General features: G+C 39.5%; 1 protein-coding gene across 1 annotated transcript in view; it reads left to right on the forward strand.

The window, feature by feature from the left end:
* The window catches only part of YLPM1 (YLP motif containing 1), a 59,535-nt gene extending 33,908 nt beyond the window's left edge, over positions 1–25,627 (forward strand). Inside the window, exons 7-21 of the mRNA XM_074955951.1 lie at positions 150–591; positions 5,581–5,673; positions 5,905–6,088; positions 6,267–6,412; positions 7,606–7,760; positions 8,548–8,610; positions 9,036–9,155; positions 9,478–9,654; positions 9,910–9,993; positions 10,266–10,349; positions 11,920–12,006; positions 15,433–15,484; positions 21,207–21,337; positions 24,634–24,814; positions 25,203–25,627. Coding sequence (XP_074812052.1) covers positions 150–591; positions 5,581–5,673; positions 5,905–6,088; positions 6,267–6,412; positions 7,606–7,760; positions 8,548–8,610; positions 9,036–9,155; positions 9,478–9,654; positions 9,910–9,993; positions 10,266–10,349; positions 11,920–12,006; positions 15,433–15,484; positions 21,207–21,337; positions 24,634–24,780 — 1,965 coding nt within the window. The 3' untranslated portion in view covers positions 24,781–24,814; positions 25,203–25,627. The remainder of the gene's footprint in view (positions 1–149; positions 592–5,580; positions 5,674–5,904; positions 6,089–6,266; positions 6,413–7,605; positions 7,761–8,547; positions 8,611–9,035; positions 9,156–9,477; positions 9,655–9,909; positions 9,994–10,265; positions 10,350–11,919; positions 12,007–15,432; positions 15,485–21,206; positions 21,338–24,633; positions 24,815–25,202) is intronic.
* The last annotated feature ends 1,975 nt before the right edge of the window (positions 25,628–27,602 follow it).

Consider the following 27,602-nt stretch of genomic DNA (forward strand, 5'->3'; position numbering starts at 1 on the left):
ACACTTGTAGCTGGGTCCTGTTGTGTTTGGGTCAGGTTGCAAGGCTCTAGCTGGGACACAAGTTGGTCAGAGGGCTTTGTTTACTGTTTTCACATAGGGTGAGGGAAGCTGTTTACAGAGCCTTATTAAAAAATGTTTCCCATGTTTAGGCATCTTCTCAACTGCCACCTGAGACACCAATAGAATCTCAGCCTATCAAACCTTCTCCTGCTGTTATTATAAAGCCACCAGTGTTGTTCAGGCAGCCCACCCTGGTGACGAGGCCAGGTGCCCCGGTGACAAGGCCAGGTGCTCCGATTCCAGCTTCAGCTACAACCTCAAGTCAGGCTCCTGCAATAAAGCCAACATCTGGTGCTGTGAAACAGGAACGTTGGGATGAGGATTCTTTTCATGGACTCTGGGATACCAGTGAAGATAAAGGAGCAAATTTGGAGTATGCATTATGTAAACCAGAATCAGTGCTGCCACACACAGTATCATCTTCTGGGAAAATACCTCCTCCAGGTCATACTCCCATTCCATCATCTGTACCATCATCAATTCCTAAACCACCTCTAATTCAACAGACCGTGGACTATGGCCATGGGCGGGGTGAGTAATGGAAAAAATAATTTTGCCTCTAGTACAGGACCACTTAAACAAAACTTTTTGTTTCTAAAGGGACGTGCTCTGAGTGTTATTTACCACACATAGTATGCCCAGAGTCTTAACACAATCCCTGTGTAAGCTCTGTACATCATTATGTAGTGCCAAATACCTCAGCTGCAGTGAGGTTGAAAGTTGTTGCTATATGATTGATCTCCTCACTTAAATAATTGGACTGCACTCATGAGTAGGGCCCTACCAAATTCACGGTCCCATTTTGGTAAATTTCACAGTCATAGGATTTTTAAAACCTTAAATTTCACAATTTCAGATATTTAAATCAGAAATTTCACAGTGTTGTAACCAGGTGTGTGTGTGGGTGGAGGTCCCGATCCAAAACAGGGTAGTGGGGGGATCGCAAGGCTATTGTAGGGGGCGTCATGGTATTGCCATCCTTACTTCTGTGCTGCTGCTGCTGGTGGTGCTGCCTTCAGAACTGGGCAGCCAAAGAGGAGTGGCTGCTGGCTGGGAGCCCAGCAGTGCAGAGGTAAGGGTAGCATGGTATGGTATTGCCACCCTTACTTCTGTGCTGCTGCTGGCAGCAACACTGCCTTCAGAGCTGGGTAGCCGGAGAGTGGCGGCTGCTGGCTGGCAGCCCAGCTCTGAAGGCAGTGCCGTTGCCAGCAGCAGCACAGAAGTAAGGGTGGCAATACCATACCATGCCATCCTCACTTCTGTGCTGCTGCTGGAGACAGTGCAGCCTTCAGAACTGGGCTGCCGGCCAGCAGTAGTAGAGCTTCCTGCAGCTGGGGGAGGTTCCCAGAGGTGAGTCTGACCTGACCGTGGGATCAGCCTGTTCAGGGGAAGTGGAAGTCCCATCCCTCCCCAGCCTAGCCAGAACTAGCAGCTGGACCCTAGTGCACCATAGGAGCCCCCAGCTTGGGCACCCCAGCCTTTCCCCTCCTCAGCTCCAGGCCCAGCACTTGGGAGCTAAAGGGACCTTGGGCTGACTGTGTGTGGGGGCAGGGTGTGTAACCATAGCACCCTGAGCTTTTGCCCACCCATAAGGCCAATCCTTCCGCCCCATTCCTCCCCCCCTCCCCCACCCCCCAAAAAATTGATGATCCTCTCCCCTCTGCTTATGGGTTTACTTTTTCCTTCCATGGTGTGATGTTGAGGTGCTTCACATGAATTAAATTGATTGTTGCCACCTCTGGTTCTAATCAATACTAGCCCATGTGATAGAATCACAAAACAGTATATCATAACCAATACAATATTGATACTCTACATTAAAACAGGTCTTTTTATCTGTTAGATCACCTGTAATAAAATGGACCACTTTTTGAATGCCTACAAGTAGAACATCTAATGCTATTGTTCTTTTATTATTTGTCTGTGTATTGCCCAAAGTAGATGAGGAGCTCTGCAGGCAAGAATGAAGATAAATGCCTTCCCCTCAAGAGTTTACAACTTATATAATGAAGAATGATGGATGGGGTTCAGATTTAATACTGAATTTCCCACAGCTAAAATTTAATGTGAAGCTTTTAGTTGAGAGTTAATTTCCCATGGTTTTACACTACTTTAAAAAGAGAGAGATTCTGCTCGAATGCAGTTACTTTTAAAATGAGTGTTGTGGTATAGCTAGCTTTATTGTCTCTGCAACTTGCCAGTAGTTATTTGGAGCAGAAATGATCCCATGATTTGAATATTTTATTAAAAATTGTTAGAAAACTGACAGGAATCTAAACTAGCTACTTCAGTTACTGTTGTCTACATACTGGTATCTCTCTGACAACTATAGGGTATGGCTACACTGCAGTTAAAAACCTGCAGCTGGCCAGGCTAAGACGCTGTTTAATTGCAGTGTAGATGTTCAGGCTCGGGCTGGCGCATGGGATCTAGGACCCTGCAAGGTGGGAGGATCCCACAGCTAAACTCCTTAAGGAAGGAAATATATTGCCTTGGGAAAATGACCCACCAGTTCAGTTTTTAAACTGAGCTGCTTTTCAGCTACTTTTTTTAAAGTTTGTACTTTTATGGGGCTTTTTGTTAGGCTATAAAACAACCAGAAACAGACTGTTAGCTACTACAGTAGATAAAACTGGGCTATTAAAAAAACAAAACAAAACAAAACAAAAAAAAAACCCATAAGCTCCCCTTATTGTCTGTGCCCTGACCAACTACTTCCTGCGGTCCAGTTCTGTGCCTTCCTGCTTGTGTTTTAGGCTTTTCCGCAGCTGTAACCTTCCAGTTTGTGCTGCTGTCCCTAGTCTCTTCAGCCACAGACCGTTTCTGGGAAAGGAAGAGAGGGTGTATGTGTGGCATTATTCCCCCAGCAGCTGTCCTGTTTGAATCACTCCCTCCTTTCTTTCCATTGGCTTGTAGAGTGTACAACACATTTTAACTTTTGACAGTTAAACTCCCCTTTCCTTTAATTTCAACAGTAGTAAAAGATGTTTCAATTATTTTCAGTAGAATATTTGGTTATTTACTTCTACTTACAAAACTTTCAGTCTTGAAACAACTAGCTTTTTTAAAAAAAGTAACTTTTTAAAAATTGCAGCTGCTTTGAATTACGCAAATGCTATAAAAGCTCCTCCTATTTAAATGTTTTACGTCCATGAAATTTCAACAGGGAAAGTCAAAATATTTTTAATTAAAAATTTGAAAATATGCAGTTCTGAGATGAGATTTTGTGTTGAATTTGAGCCATGAACATTTTAACTCTCCTAGGAACCCAGGGTTTTGTTGCACTGTATTTTTCTGTGGAAGAGTCAAATTCCATTCCAGTAATACAATAATAAAAGGACTTCACTGCAGTCCTGTTTGTTTCACCACTGGCCTTCAGTGGTATACACCAGAAACAAAAATGTAGACATTGGCTTAACTGTAGCATTGCTAGGGCGTTCCTTTCTGTTTGGACCACTCTCCTGGGAAGTTTAGCTAGCTCTTTTCTATATCTTTAATGGAATTAATGAAAAAAGTATATATATGGGGAAAAATACATTGGGACATAAGAACGGCCATACTGGATCAGAACAAAGGTCCATCTAGCCCAGTATCCTGTCTTCCAACAGTGGCCAGTGCCAGGTGCCCCAAAGGGAATGGACAGAACAGGTAATCATTAAGTGATCCATCCTCTGTCACCCATTTCCAGCCTCTGGCAAACAGAGGGTAGGGACACCATCCCTGCCCATCCTGGCTAATAGCCATTTATGGACCTATCCTTCATGGATTTATCTAGTTTTTTTTTTAATCTTGTTATAGTCTTGGCCTTCACAACATCCTCTGGCAAAGAGTTCCACAGGTTGACTGTGTGTTGTGTGAAGAAATACTTCCTTTTGTTTGTTTTAAACCTGCCTATTAATTTCATTGAGTGACCCCTAGTTCTTGTCTTATGAGAAGGAGTAAATAACACTTCCTTATTTACTTTCTCCACACCAGTCATGATTTTATAGACCTCTATCATATCCCCCCTTAGTCATCTCTTTTCCAAGCTGAAAAGTCTCAATCTTATTAATCTCTCCTCATACAGAAGTTGTTCCATACCCCTAATCATTTTTGTTGCCCTTTTCTGAACCTTTTCCAATTCCAATGTATCTTTTTTGAGATGCGGCAACCACAACTCCACGCAGTATTCAAGATGTTGGCCTACCATCAATTTATATAACATTAATATGATATTTTCTGTCTTATTATCTATCCCTTTCCTAATGATTCCCAACATTATGTTAGCGTTTTTGACTGTCACTGCACATTGAGTGGATGTTTTCAGAGAACTATCCACAATGTTGCCAAGATCTCTTTCTTAAGTGGTAACAGCTAATTTAGACCCCATCATTTTATATGTATAGTTGGGATTATGTTTTCCATTGTGCATTATTTTGCATTTATCAACATTGAATTTCGTCTGCCATTTTGTTGCCCAGTCACCCCGTTTTGTGAGATCTCTTTGTGACTCTTCACAGTCTGCTTTGGACTTAACTACCTTGAGTAGTTTTGTATCATCTTTAAATTTTGCCACCTCATTGTTTACCCTTTTTTCCAGATCATTTATGAATATGTTTAATAGTACTGGTCCCACTACAGAAGCCTAGGGGACACGACTATTTACTTCTCTCTATTCTGAAAACTGACCATTTATTCCTACCCTTTGTTTCCTATCTTTTAACCAGTTACTGGTCCATGAGAGGACCTTCCCTCCTATCCCATGACAGCTTACTTAAGAGCCTTTGATGAGGGACCTTGTGAAAGGCTTTCTGAAAATCTAAGTACACTATATCCACTGGACCACCCTTGTCCATATGTCTGTTGACCCCCTCAAAGAATTCTAGTAGATTGGTGAGGCATGATTTCCCTTTACAAAAATCATGTTGACTATTCCACAACAAATTATGTTAATCTATGTGTCTGACAATTCTGTTCTTTACTATAGTTTCAACCAGTTTGCTGGTACTGAAGTGAGGCTTACTGGCCTGTGTAATTGCTGGGATCACCTCTGGAATGCTTTTTAAAAATTGGCATCACATTATTTATCCTCCAGTCATTTGGTACAGAAGCTGATTTAAATGATAGGTTACAAACCATAGTTAGTAATTCTACAGTTTTTCATTTGAATTCCTTCAGAGCTCTTGGGTGAATACCATCTGGTCCTGGTGACTTATTACTGTTTAATTTATCAATCTGTTCCAAAACCCCCTCTAATGACACCTCAGTCTGGGACAGTTCCTCAGATTTGTCACCTAAAAATTAAATTAAATTAGTTTTTTCTTATGTGAGTTGTTTGTTGCTCTAAGTGGTATTCAGTTAACATTAATGTAGCACAAACGTTCTTTATACAGCAGGTCACTAATATATACTTAGGCCTAGTTACCCTCTGATCACTTTGAATGCGACTATGTCATTGCTTTTAGAGAGGGGAGGAGATGGATGAGGGATGCAATTTGGGACAATATCCTTACTTCTTTTCTTGTCAAATTTCTTTACCAGATATAACCACCAGTAAAGTTGAACAAATTCCCTATGGGGAGAGAATAACTCTGCGTCCAGAACCTCTGCCTGAGAGACAACCATTTCCAAAAGGTAGGCACTGCTTGGCTAATTCTGATATCCTTTGAGAAAGGTAGGCAAGCATCATGTGGATAGCTGAGAACACTAAACTTTTGTTCCATGCTAGAGATTGTGTGCTGCTTTCTTCTTTTAGAAGCCCATAACTATAACATTATTCCTGTGCTTTTCCTGTTCCTTTGGAGTTTTTTTTAAGGATTGGCGTATATTTTTACAGTTCAAATTTTGGGGGTTTCTTTTTTTCAGAACATCCAGGCCAGCGGGATCGTTACAACAGAGAGAGGGATCGTGAGTCTTACTTTGAGCGTCAAGGCAATGCAAACACAGATTACCGAGATTTTAAAAGGGAGCGGGAACTGCACAGAGACCGAGGCTCAGGAGACTATGATCGAGAGAGGTTTGAGAAAGAACGCCATCTTCGAGACGACAGGTATGCAGCGCAGGACAAGCTGGATCATAGTTGTATCCACATGATTGATGCTGTATTAGGTGCTGTCAGACTGTCAGTTTCGTTTGAAGGACATATGTTTGTATACTGATTGGGAATTCAGAGCTGCGCTCTGTAGTCGAAATCTTAGAGCTATACAAAATGCTGTCTCTTCTGGCAGGGCACCTCCAACTGGACCGTCAAGGACTCAGTCTTACCGTGACAAGAAAGACCATCCTTCCTCAAGGCGAGGGGGCTTTGAAAGACCATCATACGAACGAAAGCCTGATCGCCCGACCTATGATCATGGACCTTCCATATTTGGAGGTATAGTTCCTTAGCCCCAAAGTAATACTACAGTTTTGGGGAAATGAAACCAGGAAGGTAGGATCACAAGAAGATGTATTGTATTACTTCATTATGTATATAAATGTTAGTGGCATTTATCAGGGCAGTGTCTGTCTTGTTCTTGTGATCTTCTGTCTCTCACTGGTTATGACATCTAGAAAGTAGCAGTGAGATATTTTGCCCACCAGTTATACAAATGTCTGTGATCAGAACTGCTTAGGACTGCAGTTGTGGCTCACTTGGTATTGACATCTATAAAGTGACATCTGACACTAAAAGTGCAACACTGTTTCAAGACCCTGTGTGATCATATGCAGTAATCGTGACTCCATGGTCTGAGTTGATTTGATTTGATTTCAGTTTTCAGAAGTCAGAGGGAGGGAGTTATGAGAGTCCACACCTCTCAAAAGCAAGAATCCCACAGATCAATATCATGTAATAAGAATGATAAACTGTCCATCTTGGACTTATAATAAACTCAGCACAGTGGTCTCTGAGCACCTGAGTGGAAGTGAGTCAGAACAAAACTATCAGAACCACCTGGGAGGTTTTAGAACTTCATCACACCCTTATGTAGTATGGATTCCAATAAAAGAATTTCCCATGGTATTCCGAGTTGGATCTGACTTCTTTTCCCTGCTTTGCAGAATTGTGAATTAATCACGGACATTACAAAGACCAGTCCATTTTCCTTGTATATATGGACTGAATAAAGATGCTTAGCATTTATATAGGGGATTTACATATTCAAAGCTATTTATAAACATTCATTCAGCCTCAGAACTCCCTGGGAATGTAGTTCATTATTATCCCCATTTTACAGTTTACAAAGAGGTTAAGCGACTTTCCAAAGGCCACAGAGGAAGTCACTGGTAAAGCTGAGACTTGAACTAAAATCTTGTATTCCAGTCTTGTTGTTCTTTGACTAGACCATTCTGCCTTTTGGAAATATGGTCATATTTCTGTCAATACAGATTTTCTGTTTTTATGGCATTGGCTAAATGGGACTGACTGTCTTCTCCTCTACCAATCAGATCTTAAATTGTGGCTAAAGCACAGAGTCTCAGAAATCACTGGGGTCTGTTAGAATCCTGTGAACTGAGATTTCTGATTTAGATTTCTGATTTTAGTGAGCTGAGAAAATACTTGTGTGCAATTACTGAAATTTGTAGGTGATCGGAGAAATTACTCTGAGGAGAGGATGCCTATTTCTGCTCCATCAGTACCCCGCCAGCCACCCCCTGCTCCCCGGGTAGAGAGGAAACCAGAGTCTAAGAATGTGGATGATATTTTGAAGCCACCAGGACGGGACAGCAGGCCAGAAAGGGTGAGTAGCATGGAGCTGCTATCCATTCTGAAGGCAACAAACAATGTTAAGGGACCTGTATTCTGATACATTTCCCATTTGCAGTATGCATGTTTCTGAAGCAAATCCCTGCCCCATCTAAAGCCACTGAATAATTTGTGAACCCCAAAACTGGGAGCAGATTGAACATCTAAAACGTAACTTGTTAATTTTGGTGTTCTCATAGACCAAGTAAAGACTGCAGGAAATGGTTTGGGAAAAAAGCTATGAAGGGGGAGCTCCAAGAAGGCTTTGCTGATGATACAAATAGAATAACACAACATAATCAGGTGGAATACATCTGAGATTTAAACCTCTTGGATTTGGGAGTGCAAGAATAGGATTCCTATTAATTGACAATATTTATGAGTTTCAGAATTCTTTCTGAGATCAGTGTTCGACTGAGGTACATGGGAGGGATGGGTTGGCCATATGCTGTAGGGAGGGGTGTACATACATTGGCAAAGGATTGTATAGTTAAGGTAGGCTCATACTACTAACTTTATTTTAACAAATTCTATTCAATCTTACATTATAGGGCCAGATCTTCAGCAGGTGTCTGCTGAGGTTATGGTTCTTACTGGGCACAATAAAAACAGTTAAGGAACATGCCATAGTGCTGGCTCTCTTTTTTGATTCTGTATCCAATGGGTATGCAAGATTGTGAGCCGGAGCACATTGGTTGGTAGATAGGTCACATCCGATACTCAGGGGTTCTGTTGAATGCAGCCCAAAAAGTTGTCTTTCTCTTATGCTGTCTTTATATCAGATTGTCATCATAATGAGAGGATTGCCTGGCAGTGGAAAGACACATGTAGCAAAACTCATCCGGGTAAGCAGATAAATAGCTACTTTCCTATATGTTGCCAGACTCTTAACTGTAAAACATCAGCATATCTCTAGGAATGTGCCTCTACGTGCACACTTCTTCTCTCCTTTCCTTCTATTTGTTCAGTTAACACGGGGAGATCATATTAGGTCAGTCCCTTGGAAGAAGCAATCTTGGATCTGGAAACTCAGACTCTAATTGCTTTAGATTCTAGTTCTTCAAATGATTGGGTATCCCCTCCCAGAACTAGAGGGAAAGGCAGCTGGGATGACTGAAATAAAAAGAAAGGTGTTCAGTTGCAACAGATAGTAAAATGTTCTTTTCTTTCTCTTACTGAATGTGGATCAGGTTGCTGGGGTGTGCTCTGGGCATACTGAGGGCCCACATTGTAGAATGAAAATTGTATTCCTTGGTTATTTCCTTCCCAGGACAAAGAGGTGGAGTGTGGAGGACCGGCACCCAGAGTTCTCAGCCTGGATGACTATTTCATCACCGAAGTGGAGAAAGAGGAGAGAGACCCAGATACAGGAAAAAAAGTGAAAAAGAAGGTATACTCCATTTGTGGCTCTGTTGATTTAAATCTCTGCTTGAGAAAGGAAGGAAAGTGTATTTTTAAAGGAGGCACATAACAATGTAATTACAATTAGGGCTGGAACCTGCTGTTTCGATGCAGTGGTGTTCTTTTGAACAAGGCATTTCTATGTGTGGCCAAATTAGAGATAATCTGTGGGCAAGTTCTTTAGAAAGGTACTTACAGAGGGAAGTTTGGTTCTGCTGCCCTTATGCTCAGTGGTTGTGATATCAGGATTCAAACTCCAGCTGTTTTAGAACTCCTGCTTTCTCTTGACCTGCCTTTTGTCCTGGATCCAGGTGATGGAGTATGAGTATGAAGCTGATATGGAAGAGACCTACCGCACCAGTATGTTTAAAACTTTCAAAAAGACCTTGGATGATGGCTTCTTCCCTTTCATTATCCTGGATGCCATCAATGACAGGGTGCGCCATTTTGAGCAGTTCTGGAGTGCAGCGAAAACCAAGGGCTTTGAGGTAATGTCAGGAGTCATTCACACTCACTAGTACCTCTAAAACAATGAGCCCTCTTTCAGGAAAAGGAAAGCAAATGGAACCCCCAGTCAGTCCTGCTGGTGTTTAGTATTAAATGCTCACTCATGTATCAGTGTATACATCTTCTGCACGTGCAGCTCAGACGTACGTTCACTGTATGGGAAAACTGCTTTAGATAGTAACATATTAGTTTCCTGATGAGTTTATGGTGTCTAATACTAATTTTTCTCTTTCTAGGTGTATTTAGCTGAGATGAGTGCAGATAACCAGACTTGTTCCAAGAGGAATATCCATGGACGCAAGCTAAAGGAGATCAATAGGGTAACTGTATATAGAAGTGGAGTCACAGGGGTTATTCAAGTTAGATTTCTTTGGGCTTTCAGGTCCATTGATGTTGGTGAAACCTCATATTGTTTTAGAACAAATATATCCCTCACTGTGTTGAAGATGGGCCCATATCCCCTGTGATTATTTCAGTAGGATAGCTGCAATGTAACTGTACTCAAGAAAGATCTGATCACTCCTGATCAAAGACCCACTTTTTCAATGTGGTATGTTGTAGGAAGTGCTTTATTTTGTATATCTCTTGTTAGATGTCTGATCACTGGGAGACTGCACCACGTCACATGATGCGCTTGGACATTCGTTCTTTGTTGCAGGATGCTGCTATTGAAGAGGTGAGTGTCACTCTATTTGAATGAAGTGGAGAATGTATGCATTTATGTTAACATTGAAAATGTAAATTGCGGAAGAGAAGTTTGGTTATTAATTAAATACCAGTAGTCTATTTAGCACTGTACAAACCAAATATGGTTAAGACTCACCCAGGCACAGGAACAACTTGAGGGATTTTACTGCTGCATTTGTGGAGACCGTGCTCACACTTCTTAAGCGAAGAGTGGAAGCTATTTTGTCCTCCACTGACTGTTGACTATCAGTTAAAGAGTATCTTTACCTTCTCTGAAGAAACTCAGCATTCCTGCAGGATTGTTGCAGCTGTGTAACTTATTTAATTAGTGGGGTCATAAGTTTGAAAAATGTTGGGGGCTTCGCAAAATTCCATTGATTCCTCCAAGTCCTTGTTTTGGGAAGTCCAGAGACTCTGTCACAGAAAACAAATATCTGGATCCATACTATGTGTCTGGAGAGGAGTGCTTTGAGAGAAAAGCATGTTGCCCTCTGTGTACCAAGGGGAATTTACTTTGACATGCATTCTTGGCATTTTAGCTTTCTGTATTTCTGTAATCTTGTTAGTCAAATATTTTAGTAAGTCAAGAGATCTGGGACTACATTGGTGCACAAATCACGTACATTTTGAGTGCAGCACAGCTGTATGCTGATGTCAGAGCAGCTTTCATAGCGGGCTTAGAAACGCCTGAGCTGTGAAAGTAGGAAAACAGAATTTATTCTTTTCAAGTTGACAACTCAAGGTTCCTTACAAACCATGAGATCAACAATTCATTTTCCAGTCTACAAATACTAATGCTCTTGAAACTAGTAATCTCAAAAAGAGGAGCAAAAGCCTGAGCTCTCAGGAAGAGAGAGTATGAGCATAGATTTGGGATTTATTCTACTCTAATGTGGGCATCCAACTTCCATTAATGGCATGAGGAGCTGCAGACCCATTGAGAGGGTTTTATATTCCTTGATGCATATGTGAAAGTCAGCAAAGAGATGGGTCCCAAAAAGTAATCAGTTATATGGGCAAAGTTGAATATGTGCATAAATTATTCCTGTATGTGATGATATTCCTCTGTTTTTTTCAAGGTATCTGTCACTCTGGTATCTAAAGTACTCCAAAGTAAAGACTGAGTAGAGACATGTTGTCAGGTAGAGGGGGCATTTCCCTGTGGTATATAAGTAGCAAGTTTGGGATCCTTTTAGAGACTTCAGGTTTTGACATGAATTTGTGTACAGTTTGTGTGTGTGTAAAATGAGAGAATATCTTACTATTACAGGCTCCAGTAACACAAAAGGATATCTGTGGTGGAGAAGGTCGTGACTTCCCCTCACCAAATTCCCCATTCTTTTCTGTGGCAAGAATAGAATCTGAAATGAAACTGTTTATGTAGGGAAGAAAATGGAGTCTGTCTCAATATGTTGCACCAATATATTTGTCTGAATAAATCCTCTCATTCTGTTCTCTCTTTGTTGGAGTTTGGGGTCTACTCTGCACCCTTTGGATAAGCAAGTAATACTCAGAAGTCAAGCAATGCAGCATAATTCTCTGTGTGTGTTTTGGACTAGGTGGAGATGGAGGATTTTGATGCTAATATTGAAGATCAGAAAGAAGAATCCAAGAAAGATACAGCAGAGGAAGAAGAAAACGAACTGGTAGGAGATACCTCACCCATCTCAAACAAAGTGTATTTTATTAAAATAACTAAAATGGAGTCTAACTGTTATAAATCCCAAACCTCTGCAACTCCCAGGAGTGTAATGCTAATACATACATTGTTTGTGATTGGTTTCTTATGCATGTCTGAGAGGATTTTAGTACTAAATCTTGGTCTGTTTTTCTTAATTGATTTTAAAAAATCTATAACTATATTTACTATGAATAGGAATAGTATTCTCAACCGAGCATGGTACCATGCTCCAGGCACACATCTACAAGCTACAACCTCTGGAGCCTGCTTTTTGTAGACAATTCAAGTTTGAAACTTCTCAGGTGGAGAAGGGGAAAGCACATGTACTGTTACATATGGAATACCCTGTGTAAGTACAAAGACATGCAGAAACCCTGTGGTGGGAACAGAGTTTATTTAAGCTTAGCTTACTTAAACTTGCACTTGTCTTACAAACTCTTCTTGACTAAAGTAGTGTCTGACACCACTTAATGCTGTACTTATCTCTTAGAAAGGTTTGGGAAGAAGCATGTCGTCTTTCCCAAAGTGCACTCTCTTTGGTTGCTAATAATAGCTGATTACTCAGTCTTGAGGTGGGATATCATTCCGATAACTGAAACCTGGAGAGTGGGCTTTAAGCTTCGTTTTATTTGCTAAATATTTAAAAGGCCATGATGGCTTATTAAATAAATGTAACTTCTTGGAGCTGTATCAACTCAGTGCTTGATGAATTGTTCATGCCAAATCCTGGCTCCTACAACCAAAGAGCTAAATTGCAATTAAAAAAAAGGTAACAATGATTCTGAGAGACACTGAGACCTTTTTCCTGATGAAAGTTCACCATTCCTTCGGAAAGGGGTCACCGCTGATAGATTCTAGAAGAGAAAGGAAATATAAAAGTTAAAAAAAAACTCTCCGCAGGCAGAGTAGAGATTAATAAACATTTTTTCTATTGATATGACTCATTTATTCTCTTTATTAAGTTATCCTTTGACAGAGAATAAGTCTGAATAAAGTGTGATCAGGAGTTCCAACTAAAGACACTTCACTGTTTGTAGGAACGTGGCTATTAACTTCCGACTGCCTGGAAATGGGCCATACCTAAAACAGATAGTAGTGTCTTTAGTTTTCTAGAGCACGGTGTATAAAAATATATATATCTATATAGATATATAGATACGTGTGTGTGTGTGTGTGTGTGTTTCTATTATGCAATACATATAACCACAGATTTGAGTAGCATAAATCAAGGAGAAAGCGGGGGGGTTGAAAACTGAGTAAATTATTAATTAAAAACAGTCCACATATAAATATGGCTTCCATTCAGAAACGCAAGAGAAAAACCAGCAAAGAGTTATCTACTACAGTTCATCTCTGCTACTCTCTGATGTGGCCAATGTCAGAGAGAGGCATGCCAGACTGATACAGAAAGGTGGAACAGTGCACTGTCTTTGACATCTGTTGTCTTTTTGAGAGCAGTTGGTGGGAGTTCTTGCATTCATTTTGTTACACTTCCATTTTGCCCTCGGAGAAGGAGGGGTCAGAAGCACCTACCAGCTGGCAAATGTCCCTGAGAGACTGTCTTGCACCAAAAGGTGACATCTGAATCTTGTCTTATACTAACTGAAGAAGGAGGATACAGTACAGATTCAGCACACAGTACACAGGGCATTTAATTCACATCATCATATAGGGTGAATCGGGACAGTCCTGATATTTGGGGCTTTGTCTTATATAGGTGCCTATTACCCCCCACCCCCGTCCCGATTTTTCACACTTGCTACCTGGTCACCCTACCATCATAGTCACTCATATGTTGATATATCAACTCTACTGGATTCTTTGTATTGTTAAAAAAACCTTTCTTTTCTGTGCTTGATGGTATGAAGTATTGACATTTTAAATTCAGTGTTGTTGTCAGCATATTGGTAAAACTAGTGCAAATAGCACAGTGTTCCCTAAAATGCAATGTTCTAATAGTAGATGAGCTTTTGAACAGGTTTTAATGCACAACTTACTAAAAATTTTGATGTAAATATACAAGTTCATTATAGTTAATAGTACAACACAGATGACTTAGTTCCTACTAAATACATACTTGATTTAAAAAACTACTTGCAAATTAAAATACATAATCTGTAGTAAACTAAAAATCATTCTTAAAATGCTGAAACTACAACTGGATAAAAGTTAGAATTGTATAAGAACTTCGAAAGAGTCATGCTGTGGTGTATGTAAATACAATGTATGCAACAGCAGCATCTCTCTCTAGAATAATATACTCTAATCTAGTAGTTAGCCTGTATAGTGCCAGTATACCCTAGTATCTATAGAGAGAGCCTATAAAGAGAGTAGAAATGGAGTTAGTGTAATAAAATTGATCTAAGGATTGGGGCTAATCTCTTGCTGAAACCTGTTTATAGGGATGCTTACCCCTCTCTAGAGAGAATAATACTTATAAAAGTTTCTCATACAATATGTTTCAATATGTTGTTTTTTTAATATGACTACATAGAATCATTAAATAGTATAACAATTTAAGCAGCTGAAACTGGAGTATATGAGAGATCATGGACAAATAGTATAACTAAATCCTCACTGAGCAAGCACTGTAAAATGGAAATATCATAAAAGAATAATCAAGTGGATCTTGCAGAATTTAAATTTTTGAGTCACATGGAATAAAGTAGCTGAATACTTTATTACATATAAAATGCATTCTTTCTGTTGTTGATACAGTAGTTGTATTTGTATGACAAGCAATGTTTGAACTATGATACATTTGCAGTTTTTCAATAAGCAACTTTTTTAATGTTTATATCTCATGATTCAACAAAATCTAACTCTAATTTAAACTAGTAAAACCTTTTTTATCAGAAAGGATTTACCATTTAATGTTAGAGTCCATACTAAGTTGACTTTGCATACTAAATTTTTGTTTGTTCCTTTAATAGGAATATTCAGTGAAGTCTGGCTGTAGTGAATTGTTCTGGAAATACATTCTTAAGAGCATATGGCTAATGTCATTTTTTTTGCAGTTGTGTTTGTAGTGCATTGAATATTCTCAACACCTGATAATTTGTTACAAAACCTATGCCACTTTGGGCAATATAATGTTGTAACTTTGCACGCAGTTTCAGTACTATTACTATCTGTTAAATTTGTTCTGTGTTTGCAGAAGCAGCACTCTTGTAACAATACAAAAGAGCCACTAAAAGCACTGAATATAAAGTGGATATAAAAGTTCTGAAGTGTCTAGTAACCTGGTTTCCCTTAGTTGCTAACTGTGAATTGCACTTTACCAAAAAAAAATGTTTTAAACTCCCATTATAATGCTTTTTCCAGTTCAAAAGTGATATGCGTGTGTGTGTGTGTCTCTAATCCTTCGAGCTTCTCTCTGTGTATGATTTAGGGTTACATTCCGAAAAGCAAATGGGAGATGGACACTTCTGAGGCAAAGCTAGGTGGGTATTTTTTTTTCCCTGTTTTCTATAGTTGGTATCTGATGGTATGTGCAGAACTTTAATTTGCTTATTTGTGCAGTTTTTCTTGCCAAAGACCAAATGGCTTGTATTGATCTCATAGATGTGTGTGTGAATCTACAAGACATTTCTCTTCCATGTAAAATGTAGGTTCTCTCTTCTGCGATAGTAAAGGTAGAAATAGTCTAATGTTCCTAGCCATAGCTGTTTTATACACTTTGACATAGAGTACACATTTCCATACTGATGCTCATCCACCTGTTCAAGGGAAGTAGTTTGTTTAAAAAGAAAAAAAATGCAACATTTCATTCTTCCTCTGTATTGTAAATAGGCAACTGAATCCGTTCACAATACACCACGTTTGTATTCGTGCTGCATACATTTTTTTCTTAAGTCTAAATTTTCAATTGAAAAAGTGTCCGTCTTGCAACATAGGTGTTGTGCTGGCTGAAGGAAAGGCTGGTATACCCTACTGCTTGCATTTTCATTCGGTTTTACTAAGTCATCACAAAGGGGTTACAAACATAAATACTATACCATATCCTGCTTCTGTTTTACTTGTACTTTTTTTGAGCCAACAGGAGACCATGGTTAATTTAATAATCAAGGAGAGACTGTTTTTCCTTAAGAGAAATATTTCATAGGGAATAGTACTGGAGAGCCTTCCAAAACTGTCATGTGACCAGATAGCACAAGCTCCATACTCTGAACCTGGTTCTGAATGATCTAGTCGTAATCACTTCCTTTCAAAGATCTAGATATAAAAATTACTGTCAGCTGTTCAAATGAAATTCCTTGAGAATTGTGGGACACTTTTCAGGGGATTCAGAATGGACCTTTCTGGAAAAGGAGATGATTTTAACTCCACTGCCAATCTCATTAACATTGCTGTGCTGCTAGATGTTATCTGTTATAACTGATATTTCCATCAAATCAGCAAGAGAAATGCAGGCACAAGGCCAAGTGGTAGAGCATGTGTGCATGCAAAGGAATTTCCATTAATATGCAACTTTTGAACAACAATGTTTATTTCAGGAATGGTACTAAAACAGGATCTTTGAACCAACCTGGGTAAAAGGATCACTTTCAGTCACCTTTATGATAAAATAATAGATATCTGAAAGGGGATGTGTAGCGTAAATTTCAAAGAGCAAGTTCACTACATATAACTGCCTAACCCTCGGGACAGTGAGTCTGAGTATGTGATACATGCCGCTGTATTCTTGTTTTCAAATCCTAACGGCATCATAGAAATGGCACCAGAAGACCCTGTTTACATAAATGGCCTTTTGTCGCCTGCTGTTTGACTGCTTTGCTGCAGCATCTTTTCTGCTGCCACGTTCTCTTGATGAGCCATTGAAATCCTGATGGAACATCTAGACTTCTTGATACCTTCAGCACGGCTGGATGAGCCTTTTCTCAGTATCTGAGGTCTATCAAACAGCTAAGCAATTAAAGAAGAAACTCATTCCAAGGGCTGTGTGCATTCTTGCTATAGAGTTCACCACCCTGGTCTGTTGTTAAGCTTATTTCTTAGGGCTTGCCATGATAATTTTTAAGAAATGTTGTTTTGGAAATCATAGCATAAAATACTCTGTGTGGTTAAAAAATTCAAAGCTGTTGGTTATTGTGTTATATTCCAAATAACTGTTGTTTTTTGTTAAATGTGCATAAGAGGAATGGAAGTGTCCCATTACACACAACTAATATTTTTAAACACCTCCCAAAAAACCCCTCAATTACACACATTTTACAAATATCAAATACTGAAGCCCAAAATATGTATGATACATAGAACAATTGAACTGTTTTAAATATATATCATTCTTTGTGTGTAGCATCCCCAGCAAAACTGAGTATGGAGCAGAAACTAATAGAGTTTTTAAAATCTCCCCCTCCCCACATTGGTAAATCTCACTAATAAAAAATAGACGCAAAATAATTGTTTTTATAATACGCTTTCCAGGTAATAAATCCAAATTATAAAAGTAATATAGTATCATCTCCACTTAACCCAAATATGTACAAATAAATGTAAAATAAACTGCAGGGTTAAACTCCTAACAAAATGACTCTGTTAGCCACTGATCTTGACATCAGCTGCACACATTTCTTGTAACTAGCTCTCATTAGGAACTCAGCTAACAGGACAACTGTATTCCACAGTCACCATGTCCTGTTGCTAAAGAGGTCTCACCCTGGAAACAGACTGAATCTATCCCTGTTGGGATGTAAATAGCCCCTTCCCCAATAAGTCTAAATTCTACAAAAAGCTATAGAAAAAACAAAATTTACTAAAAACAAGTATCATATTGCTACAAAGAGCGCTAAATCCCATTGTTATGGATGCTGTTTCCTAGAAGGTTGCTCTATAAATTCAGGCGTTGTCAGCCAAAACTGTGGTTAAGAAACCTTGCGTTTTGGGACTTAAAAGTGGTGATATCTGGTGCATCCTAGGATTTCCAGGGTAATGCTTAGTGAGCCATAGTTATTCCTAATAGTCTATTTCAGCAGTCACTGATTAGAACTGTATACTAAATGGTGTGTAAAGCTGTAATATAGATTTGTTATTCCAGATTTGGATTGTTTCCTGCGAGATACTGGCCTCTTCAGCATGTTTACATACAGTAGACAGACTTTTACAGAGGTGAAAGGGCTGAAAGGCAGAATCTTAAGCCAAATACAGTTGTTTGATGGATTGGTTCACCCAAATCACTTGGCAGCTACAAATTCTGTTGTGTTTTCTATTTTTATTTATAAATATTGTTACAGGTAAAGTACAACAGAATTTTACTGGCTACAGTGTGTCATGGAGAATGTCTGAAATGTTGAGCTTTTGGCTGAACATGCTTGTGACAGTCACCAAGCACATGAAAATCTCCTTGCCTCAGAGTTCTTGCTTTGGTTAATATTTATTCTGGCAGGGATGGTACATTCCTCTTCTGAATACTGTGCCCCTGCATACTGCTGCCCATTTTCCATACATGTTCTGGATACAACCACAGCCACATTTCTGTTTAAAATGTAACTACTGCTATATTAATGTGCCCTTCTGTATTTGTGCAGCAAGTTCTTCCATTTACAGCTTACAGAAATCGGCTAATGCTTGTTGTCTTGATTGAGGTATAATTGCCTCTTTGAGTATATTATTTAAAAGTATGGTTTAATAGTGCAATGTTCAGACCTCACAGATGGGAAAACTACCTTCACAATATCTGAAGTATTATCTGCACTGTAAAACTTTATTCTAGGATGCAAATAACATTTCACTCAGGCCACTATGAGTTGTTGCATAAAAAATATGAAAATTATAACTTTTTTTGGAGGGGTGGCTAGTATTGAGAAACAAAAAGTTATTGGCTAATTTCAGGTGCTTTTATAATTAAAATAATTAAGGTGAGTTTTTAAGAAGTTTCACAGATTTTAAGGATCCTGCCATTTTGCTATTTTTAAAACTTTAAATGGTAGAATGATTCAAGTTTGAAAATTGGGTGCTAAATAACCATTTCTTTCCATAACTACCATCGCGGGCTCTATATTACAAAGTGAAACCTTGTCTCATACAACAAACCCTTCTGAGTTGATCTGCCAAGGATCAGTGCAATAGGACTTTGAGAATGCTTCAAGGAGTGTCTGCTCTGGGGGCACCTCTGGACATACCTTGAAGTACCATGGCATAGATGGAAGCGGATCTCCCTGGAAGGGCAGCCAACTTCAGACACAAAAGGAGATTAAATTTAAAAACATACTCTACTGAGATAAACGGAGTCCTTAAAAGGAGGATTATTCAAACTGACGGTGCAGTCCTTAACTCACCTTTTTACATTTGAGTGTTGTAAAACTTTCAGGTACCGATTTGCGACTTTTGTTATACACAGGTGAAGTGGGAGAATTAACTCTTTCATGCTGGTGATCAGATGTGCTTGCTACTTGCACTTAGCATCAGAAACTTCTGATTCGCAGTGGGAAAGTGTTGATATGACTGCCTTGTCACAGAGTTCCTCGACTTCTCCATTTGTCGCAGTTTAAATGTGTGTGCTGCTCTTCTTTTCAATGCTGTTTATTCTGGAGACTCTTATAATAGCAGTGGTCTGTGTTGAGTAATTTGTGAATAATACTAGATGGGCTTGGAAGTACCTTTACTGCTGGAGCAATACAAAGGAATTTCCCATGCCTAGAGTTTCTCTCGTGAAAGGAGATGGCATCTCTCTATGGAGCCGTAGTCACAAATTTGGCATATTTGACTTTGCATTGTTTCTTCTTTTATTCTATGTAACTATTAGCACTTCAGGAAAGCAGATACAGCTATTCTGTGTTGATTTTTAACTGTAGTGTCTTTGGGGAGGGAATTCAAAAATGCTTTGCTTGAACAGATGAAAGATTTGAATCTGTCCCAATTAAATGGGGCATAATGGATTCTTGAAAATTCTAGCATTGAATGAGGGAGGGATTACTTTATTGGTTTGTCGTGTGACCACTAGTACTACTCTGCTCTTCGCTATTTTAAATAAAACAAAATTCATCTATGTACTGAAATTCTTTGGATGCACATTTTTAGACTGTCCTTTTCTGCTGCCCAGCAAATAGGTTGCTTTGTATTTGATTAGTTTCAGAGATCTCCTGTTGGCTAATTTAATAACATCAGTGACTTCTGAGCTAGTGTGTCTGTCATCACTGGCAGTGGTTTACAGAGAACACCAAATAACTGTAAAAAGTCACTCTACATATACTTTAATGTGGCAGTGATTATAGAAATTGTTTAAAATATAGGGGCAACGAACTTACTACATGACATTATGAACCAGTGAGTAAACACCAATGGGAAAAAAAGGTAGTGGAATTATTTTTAGCTCTGTAAAGCCAGTTTCATATCTTCACACCTATTAGTCCTTAACCTTATGTACTTGGTCTCTTTTATGTACTTGGTCTCATTACCACTAGCAATCTGCCTTGAATAAGTGGCCTTGAATAAGTGGCCAATAACAGGAAGTTCATATAACTCGATAAATGTCATCTTGTTTCACCTCATCTCTCAGGCTGGTCACTCTGGTTCAGTAAGCAACAGAAGAAAAAAGTGACCTTTGGACAAACTTACTTCTTGAGCATTCATGTGTGTGAGACCTCTCACACCATGAATAATAGATTCTGAGTCTTTCTGCAGTCCCAGGATTTTGTGTTTAGTAGAAGCAGTTCTTCAAAAACTGCTTACTATACAGTCCTTAGTAGGTTTAACAGTTTGATGGACCCCAAGTTCCTGATATTGCATGTTATACCATGTTTGACACAGTATTAAACCCAACACTTGGAAGAAAATGTGTGGCATTAATATTGTGTTAAACTGCAGAATAGATGGGACTGCCATTCCACCAACAGCTTCCAGCAGCAGTGTTATGCCTGCTGAGCATGGACTCTGAATGATGTGAACTTCCAGGAAGATACGTTTTCCTCCCTTATACAAACGGCAATACTGAGTGTTACTGACAAAATTAATATGAAAGATAAATAAAAATTGGAAATGGGGGTGAGTCTTTAGAGTTGAAACGAACTAGAGATCATTCCACTCACCAACACAATCTGGATGTGCAAGTTCTGCTGCTGTGAAATACAGGCTCATTCTTTTGAAAGTGTTCCCTCTCTCATCTTGTTTGTGTGCCTTTTACACAAATTTTCTCCTTTAACGCTGAGGCTCTGTGTTTGTTCTCAGACAAGCTGGATGGCTTGCGGACAGGCACAAAGAGGAAACGTGATTGGGAAGCAATTGCCAGTAGGATGGAGGATTATCTTCAGCTTCCAGATGACTATGATACACGTGCTTCTGAACCTGGCAAGAAGAGGGTAATAAACTTCATTAGTGCTTAATATCTCTAAAGGACTCATACAGCATTCTCTCTGTAGAACATAGTCTGCACCATTCATTCAGTTTGCCTGCATATAGGACCAGTGTGAAATCATTGTTTCATTTCATTGTCCCATTAGATGCCATGGCAGACTGTTCCTAAGAACACGGTCTTCCAAACACATACAGATTTGATATGATAAAGTGAGCCATTGAAGATAGTAAAGATTAACAGCATATGTCTCAGATTTTGAGAATTAGGAAAAAGATACACCATTCTTAAGGAAACGTTCTAAATAAAGAAGCAGACTTTCTAGAGAAGCCATGGAGATGGGTATTCTGTGTATGGTGTATGTTTTGTGGGGGGCACAAAAGCTATAGTATATAATGCAGAAAAGAGGCTGGGAAGTTTGTACTGTGTGTTGTATATGAGAGAAGAGGAAAATAAAATGGGTTTTATGTATGTGACTTTTATGTTCTGTTACAGTTAATCGATTTTTATGGTAGGCTTTGTAACAAGGGTAGTGAAGGAAACAGCATGTGTTCTTAAATTCAGGGCAGGTTCAGTTTGAGTGATTTTCTTTGGAAAAATAGCTTCTGTATAAATAAAAATTGATCCTTTATCATCCCTGAATGTGTGCTGCTGCTTGAAATACTTCTATGAATAGAAAGTAAAAATGCATGTAGACACAAGAATGTATAAATTTGCATGAGCATCACTTAAAATAATAATCTACCATAAAATTAGGTCTCTTAGAGTTAAGGTTGCTTAATTACATTTCCTGTGAAGATAGTCATTAAAATCAAGGAAACTGACAGTAAAGTCATTTACAGCTATAGTCAACCAACTTGTGTCTTACTCCCCTAAGCATCAATAGAATATAGTCTGAGTCCTCAGCTCCACAACAAACTCCCTTTTAATTCCAACATACATTCAATAACCCAAACTCTAATCTCAGCAGGATTAAGCTATATTATTCCCTATAGATGTGTGTAATCATAGTGTCTATACTAATTGTGCATGGAAAAATTTGAGGTTGAAGTGCAGGTTGTGCATTTCAGAGGGAATGGGAGGAATTGGTTGTGTACACAGTGGTTAGTTGTATGTTAAAACTGAAAGAGTTTGTCATGGAGCTGAAGAGTTTGTAATTGTGTTTGGGTGATAAGATGTAAATTGAGGTTGGTATGGATGTTAACACTGACCTTTCTAGTGATATCCTTAATTTTTAATGATCATGGTCATAGAAAATGCAATTGAGCAACCTTTAGTCTAAGCTAATTTTTGTGGAGAGCGTCTTTGATTTTTTAAAAGTGTAGGTAGATGGATGAGGAGGTTAGGTTTGGCCAGTGGATCTGGGAGGAGTGGGGGTATTATGGAGTTTTGGGCAGGAGGCTATGAAGGTGATTGGGGAGGACAACAGTGGGGTAGTTACTTGGAGGTTGTGGACCAGGAAGGGGTTTAGCAGGAGAGTGATACTCAGTGTGAGTTTGTGCAAGGTGGCTAGAGGGAAAAATAAGTCTGGAGAAGAGGACCCGAGGTTTCTTCTGATGAATGTCTTATGGTTTAACAGACAGCTTTGTTCCAGTGGACCACTTGCTTACAAAACAGTAAGAGATTTTCAAGGTGAATGGGAGTTGAGGGGTGGAGCAAGGTTGGGTAGCAGCTCTCCCTGGTTCCATCCCCACCAGGGCTCCTACATCACTAAGCAGGGAAATACTCTTTACATTTATTAACCTTTTATTTTTATAAGTATAAACATTTATACAAAATTAGTGGTAATAGAAATAAATGTAAATGTTATTTCCTTGTACATTGGGTTAGCAGAATGAGGACATTGAACTAAGTAGGTTGGGGAACTGGGCTAGTAAGTGAGGGGTGGTGGGCATTGGGGGCCAAGGAGTCAGCAGAAATCGGGAGTGGAGGGCAGGATGGGGAAGAGATTTGTTCTTGAGGGTATGTCTGCACAACAAAGAAAAACCCAAGGCTGGCCTGTGCCAGCTGACATGGGCTTGTGGGGCTCAGGCTACGGTGCTATTTCATTGCTGTGTAGACTTCCAGGCTCAGGAGCTCTGGGACCCTCTCATCTTGCAGGGTTCTAGAACCTGGGATCCAGCCCGAGCCTGGAAGTCTACACAGCAGTGAAACAGCCCCACAGCCTGAGCCCTGCAAGCTTAAGTCAGCTGGCATGGGCTAGCTACAGGTGTCTAGTTTCTGTGTAGACACACCATGAGTTGCCTGCAGATACTGCTTCTCTAGCCTTGTCATCACTCTTCCTACCTTGTGTCCTGGTTACAACCTTCCCATTAGTTGCTTTTATGCCCTCTTTCCCCACACCCCAACCCCTCATTCCATATATGCACTTATGTGTGGGTGAGAAGGTGACTGCAGCGGTCTGAACAGATCCGAGATGAAGATTGTGAGTGACTTTAAGAAGCCATAGAGGAGGAAGTGGCAGTTGTCAAGGTGGGATGGGACATAAATGCATGAATGAGCAACTTAGCACAGTGGTTGAGGTAGTGAAAAGGTTCATCCAGAAATGTGTCATAGAAGCCAAAGATAGAAAAGAACTATTGATTGTGACTCTCCTTCAGTCAGTGCAGGATTGTTCCCTACAGTATATCTTCCTGTACTTTGTCCAGTCTAGTTTTAAATGACTCCAGTATGTAATTAAGCTTACAAGGTAGATGCAGAGAAAGATTATAGTTATGAAAAAATTGTAGCTCAACATTGTGGTATCGTGTTCTCTGTGCCATTTCATTTGGGACCAGGAGAATACTGATTCGTGCACACTACGGTGGTGAACACTAAGAAGTAAGCCTATGTAATCCTTCCTTACAGAAGCACTGTTCTGTTCTGTGGCTTTCCTCCAGTTGCCATCAATCCTTCCACACAGAAGAATACTTTCCAATGGTCTTCCTCTTGGTTCCTGTGAGCAGTAGGCATCCAGCCATACTCTTCCTCTAAGCCTTAGAATAAATGCAGCCACTATGCTCTGAATCACAGAATTATTAGTGTTAAAATGGAAAAGACTTAATCATCTAGTCCATTCCCCAGCCAGTGCAAGATTTTTCTCTACCCTGTGATATATTCAGGACATTCCCTTTTAAATGATGTAGTTGGTGGAACATCCGTTGCTTCCTTTGAGAGAATGATTTGGGTCTTCAATTTCAGAACCAAAATGGTTGAGTGCAGGTTAAGAATTTTCTTTGTACACTAGCCTGTGTGGGAAAGGCCTACTAGTGTTCCAGTGTTTATTCTTGAAGGGCTGTCCTACTGACATTGTGTTCTTCATAGGTGAGGTGGGCAGACCTAGAAGAAAAGAAGGATGCAGACAGGAAGAGGGCCATTGGTTTTGTGGTTGGACAAACGGATTGGGAGAAGATCACAGATGAAAGTGGTCATCTTGCTGAGAGAGCCCTCAACCGCACCAAATATATCTGAGACAATTATTATATGGAATTTTTGTATCTTTAAGGTAAGTGTTCCACCATTATACAAATTTAGTCTCACTGTTTTTTAAGAGTTGAGGATGAGATTAAAGCACACACATTGCTAGGGTTCTCCCTCCAGATATTCTTGTCTGGGGCCTTGAATGGTAGGTGGATTTGTCAGTTGTACACGTTCATTGGTGTGTAATCTCTTGTGTGTAGCATCTCAAGATTGAAGGAAAAGGGGTATCAGCCTTCAAAATCTCTAAGCATTGTCAGTAATAAGAGTGTAAGTGTTCATTATAAGGACAACCGGAATATATGTCAGCTGGATACCTAGTTATTCCAATTCCAGATTCTACATTATTGTATTTGAATTCTGACCATTTTTAGTGATACATTTCTCAGTGTAACAGACTTTTCTTTTCTTTACAGGCCATTTACTTTGAGGAGAACTGAACCCAGCGTGGCATGAGCATCCTGCATGGATCATGTCACTACCATCTTCACAGATTATTTTTGTTTCTTTTTGTTGTTTTAGTTTCTGAAAGTTCCTTGAAATATTGGCACGTGATAACCAGTGTCCCCAAAAGACATACAATTCCGCTGCACCTAAGCGAGAGTTTTCATTTTAATATTTTTTGGAGGGGAGGGAGGGTCAGTAGTTTTAGCTGCTATGCGTGGGGTAGGGTGGAAAAATTAGGCAGAGAATGTTTCCTCCACTGTATTGTAACAGAATGTCTGTATCACCTTTGCTTTGTGGCCATTCTCGTTTTATACTGTACGTACCTTGTAGCTTATTGTACTAGGAAGCAGAACAATAAACTTTCACTATAAACCCAGTGAGTTTGGTGGGCCATACAGCATGGGCCTTTCTCGTGGTGTTTGTTTTACCTTTTAAATGTGGTCTGTCTTCACGTGTTGACAGAATGTTCAAAATCGCCGTCATCTGGGAGAGGCATCATGCTTCTGTTTAAGTGCATGTCTTACCTGGGGACTCCAGGAGCCACCTGCTGTCCTCTTTGTAGCCAGCTTATTTTTTTAGGTCTTGGCTCTTATTGGCCTACAGTAATTTTACATCTTCTCTGTCATCTTGGAGGGCAGCTGTTCTTTGAAGTGTTTTCTGGATTGTTAGTTTCTCAGCTGTTTTAAATTTCAGTTGCTACCTGTGGGTTTGAATTTAATTCTGGAGTACTGAAATACTCCAGGTAGTAATGTGGAGTGTGAAAAAAGTTCCTTTATTGCTGAGTTTGAAATTAAACCAAGTAATGGAAAATTGTGAATGTGGGAAGCCCTCTCAATGGGAGCCCAGAAAGTCACTGTGGTCACAATAGGTCAGGTTGTCTATTTGACTCCACATCAATGCATGTTCATTCCCCTCACAAAATTTAATTTCACTTAAAAGAAGTAATGAAGACTTTCAGATCTAGAGCTAAAGGATACCTCAGTCTGGCCAAGAAATGGGCTTCACCTGATGTAAAAGATAGATTAAATAATTGTCCACTTTGAGAACAGTAGGGTAGGGGCTTTATGTACAATATCATTTGTCTCACCACTGATGGACAGTGTTACAGATTTGCTAATGAGCAAGTTGAATAGATCATTTTTGTTCTTTCAGGGTTTCCAAACCAAAGGCTTATGTTAAGACTTGTATGGAAAGAGAAGGTGCTAGATTATCTGAAAAATGTCTTAGTTGATGGTGAATTATTTGAAATTGCTGTTCTGCACACTTTGAAGAAAGTGAAATTCTAAAAGCGTCTTCTGTGCTCCCTGTTGCTCTGCTGAGTGATTACATTGCAAATTGCTTCTACGTTTATTAACCAATCAAGACTGGTGAGGGCATTGTTTGGTACATTAAATTAGAGCCATTGTTTGTAATTTTGAATGGTTTTTGTTTGCCATTCTAATACATTTCTGTTTACTTGACATTTGTCAGCCTGATTCATTGTGTGTGATTGAAAGCTTTTCTCAGGGTGAACAACAGACTATCTGAATTTATGACCTGAATGAATGTTTACATATAGAAAAATTAAGCTCCTTGAATGTAATGCTTTTACACCAGAAGGTAACAAATGTAGATGTGTGTACACATCCCATAATACAGCAGTATTTACTTTCTGTTTTTAAATGTTGCAAAGTACTGTCTTTGAATTCTCACAAAGTTGGCATTGCACAAAGCAGTAATTGCCAAGAACTCCGGGAAATCAGAGGGCTTTTGTGTCCTTGTGGAGATCAGTCAAGGCTTGTCTCAAAGGAGTTGCTTTCTCATTCCTCAGCATAGTGGCTACCAGAAAGATTCTGAGGCTACCAACTGGAGTCTGTTGTCCATAACAAATCTGGACTGCTGATGGTATTTACTGAACCCATTTTCACTTCCTGTGCCATTTTGATGGGTTAGTTTTATATCCAGACGCTAAGAGCTGATGTTTTCACTATAACCTTCAGAATCAATCTGAATCAAGTTCTAACACTTTTCCTTCCAGGAGAAATAATTCTTCTGGAGCGTGCAAGAGTCATAGAAACAGAGAGTGGCAAAGGGGATCACAGTGTCTCCTCTGTTCTCATGCAGTTTGTAGCAGAACTGAGCAGCCAGCACTCAAGGAGGCCATGCTGCTTTTGTTCCCTTGGTCTGCATGCAAGGAAGGAGAAACAGACACAGAACACGTGAGGGGTTACACTTGTTACCAGTCAGATGTGACAAGAGATATGGCAAATGACAATTAACTGGAAGGGCAGTGCAAATTGAGTATCATGTTTACATTATGAAAAAGTTCTGTTGCAAGTGTTTGCCAATATCCTCAAAATACGTTGAATTTTTTTCTGTCATGTTGATGT

This window comes from Natator depressus, chromosome 6 (genome assembly GCF_965152275.1).
Source record: "Natator depressus isolate rNatDep1 chromosome 6, rNatDep2.hap1, whole genome shotgun sequence".
NCBI lineage: Eukaryota > Metazoa > Chordata > Testudines > Cheloniidae > Natator > Natator depressus.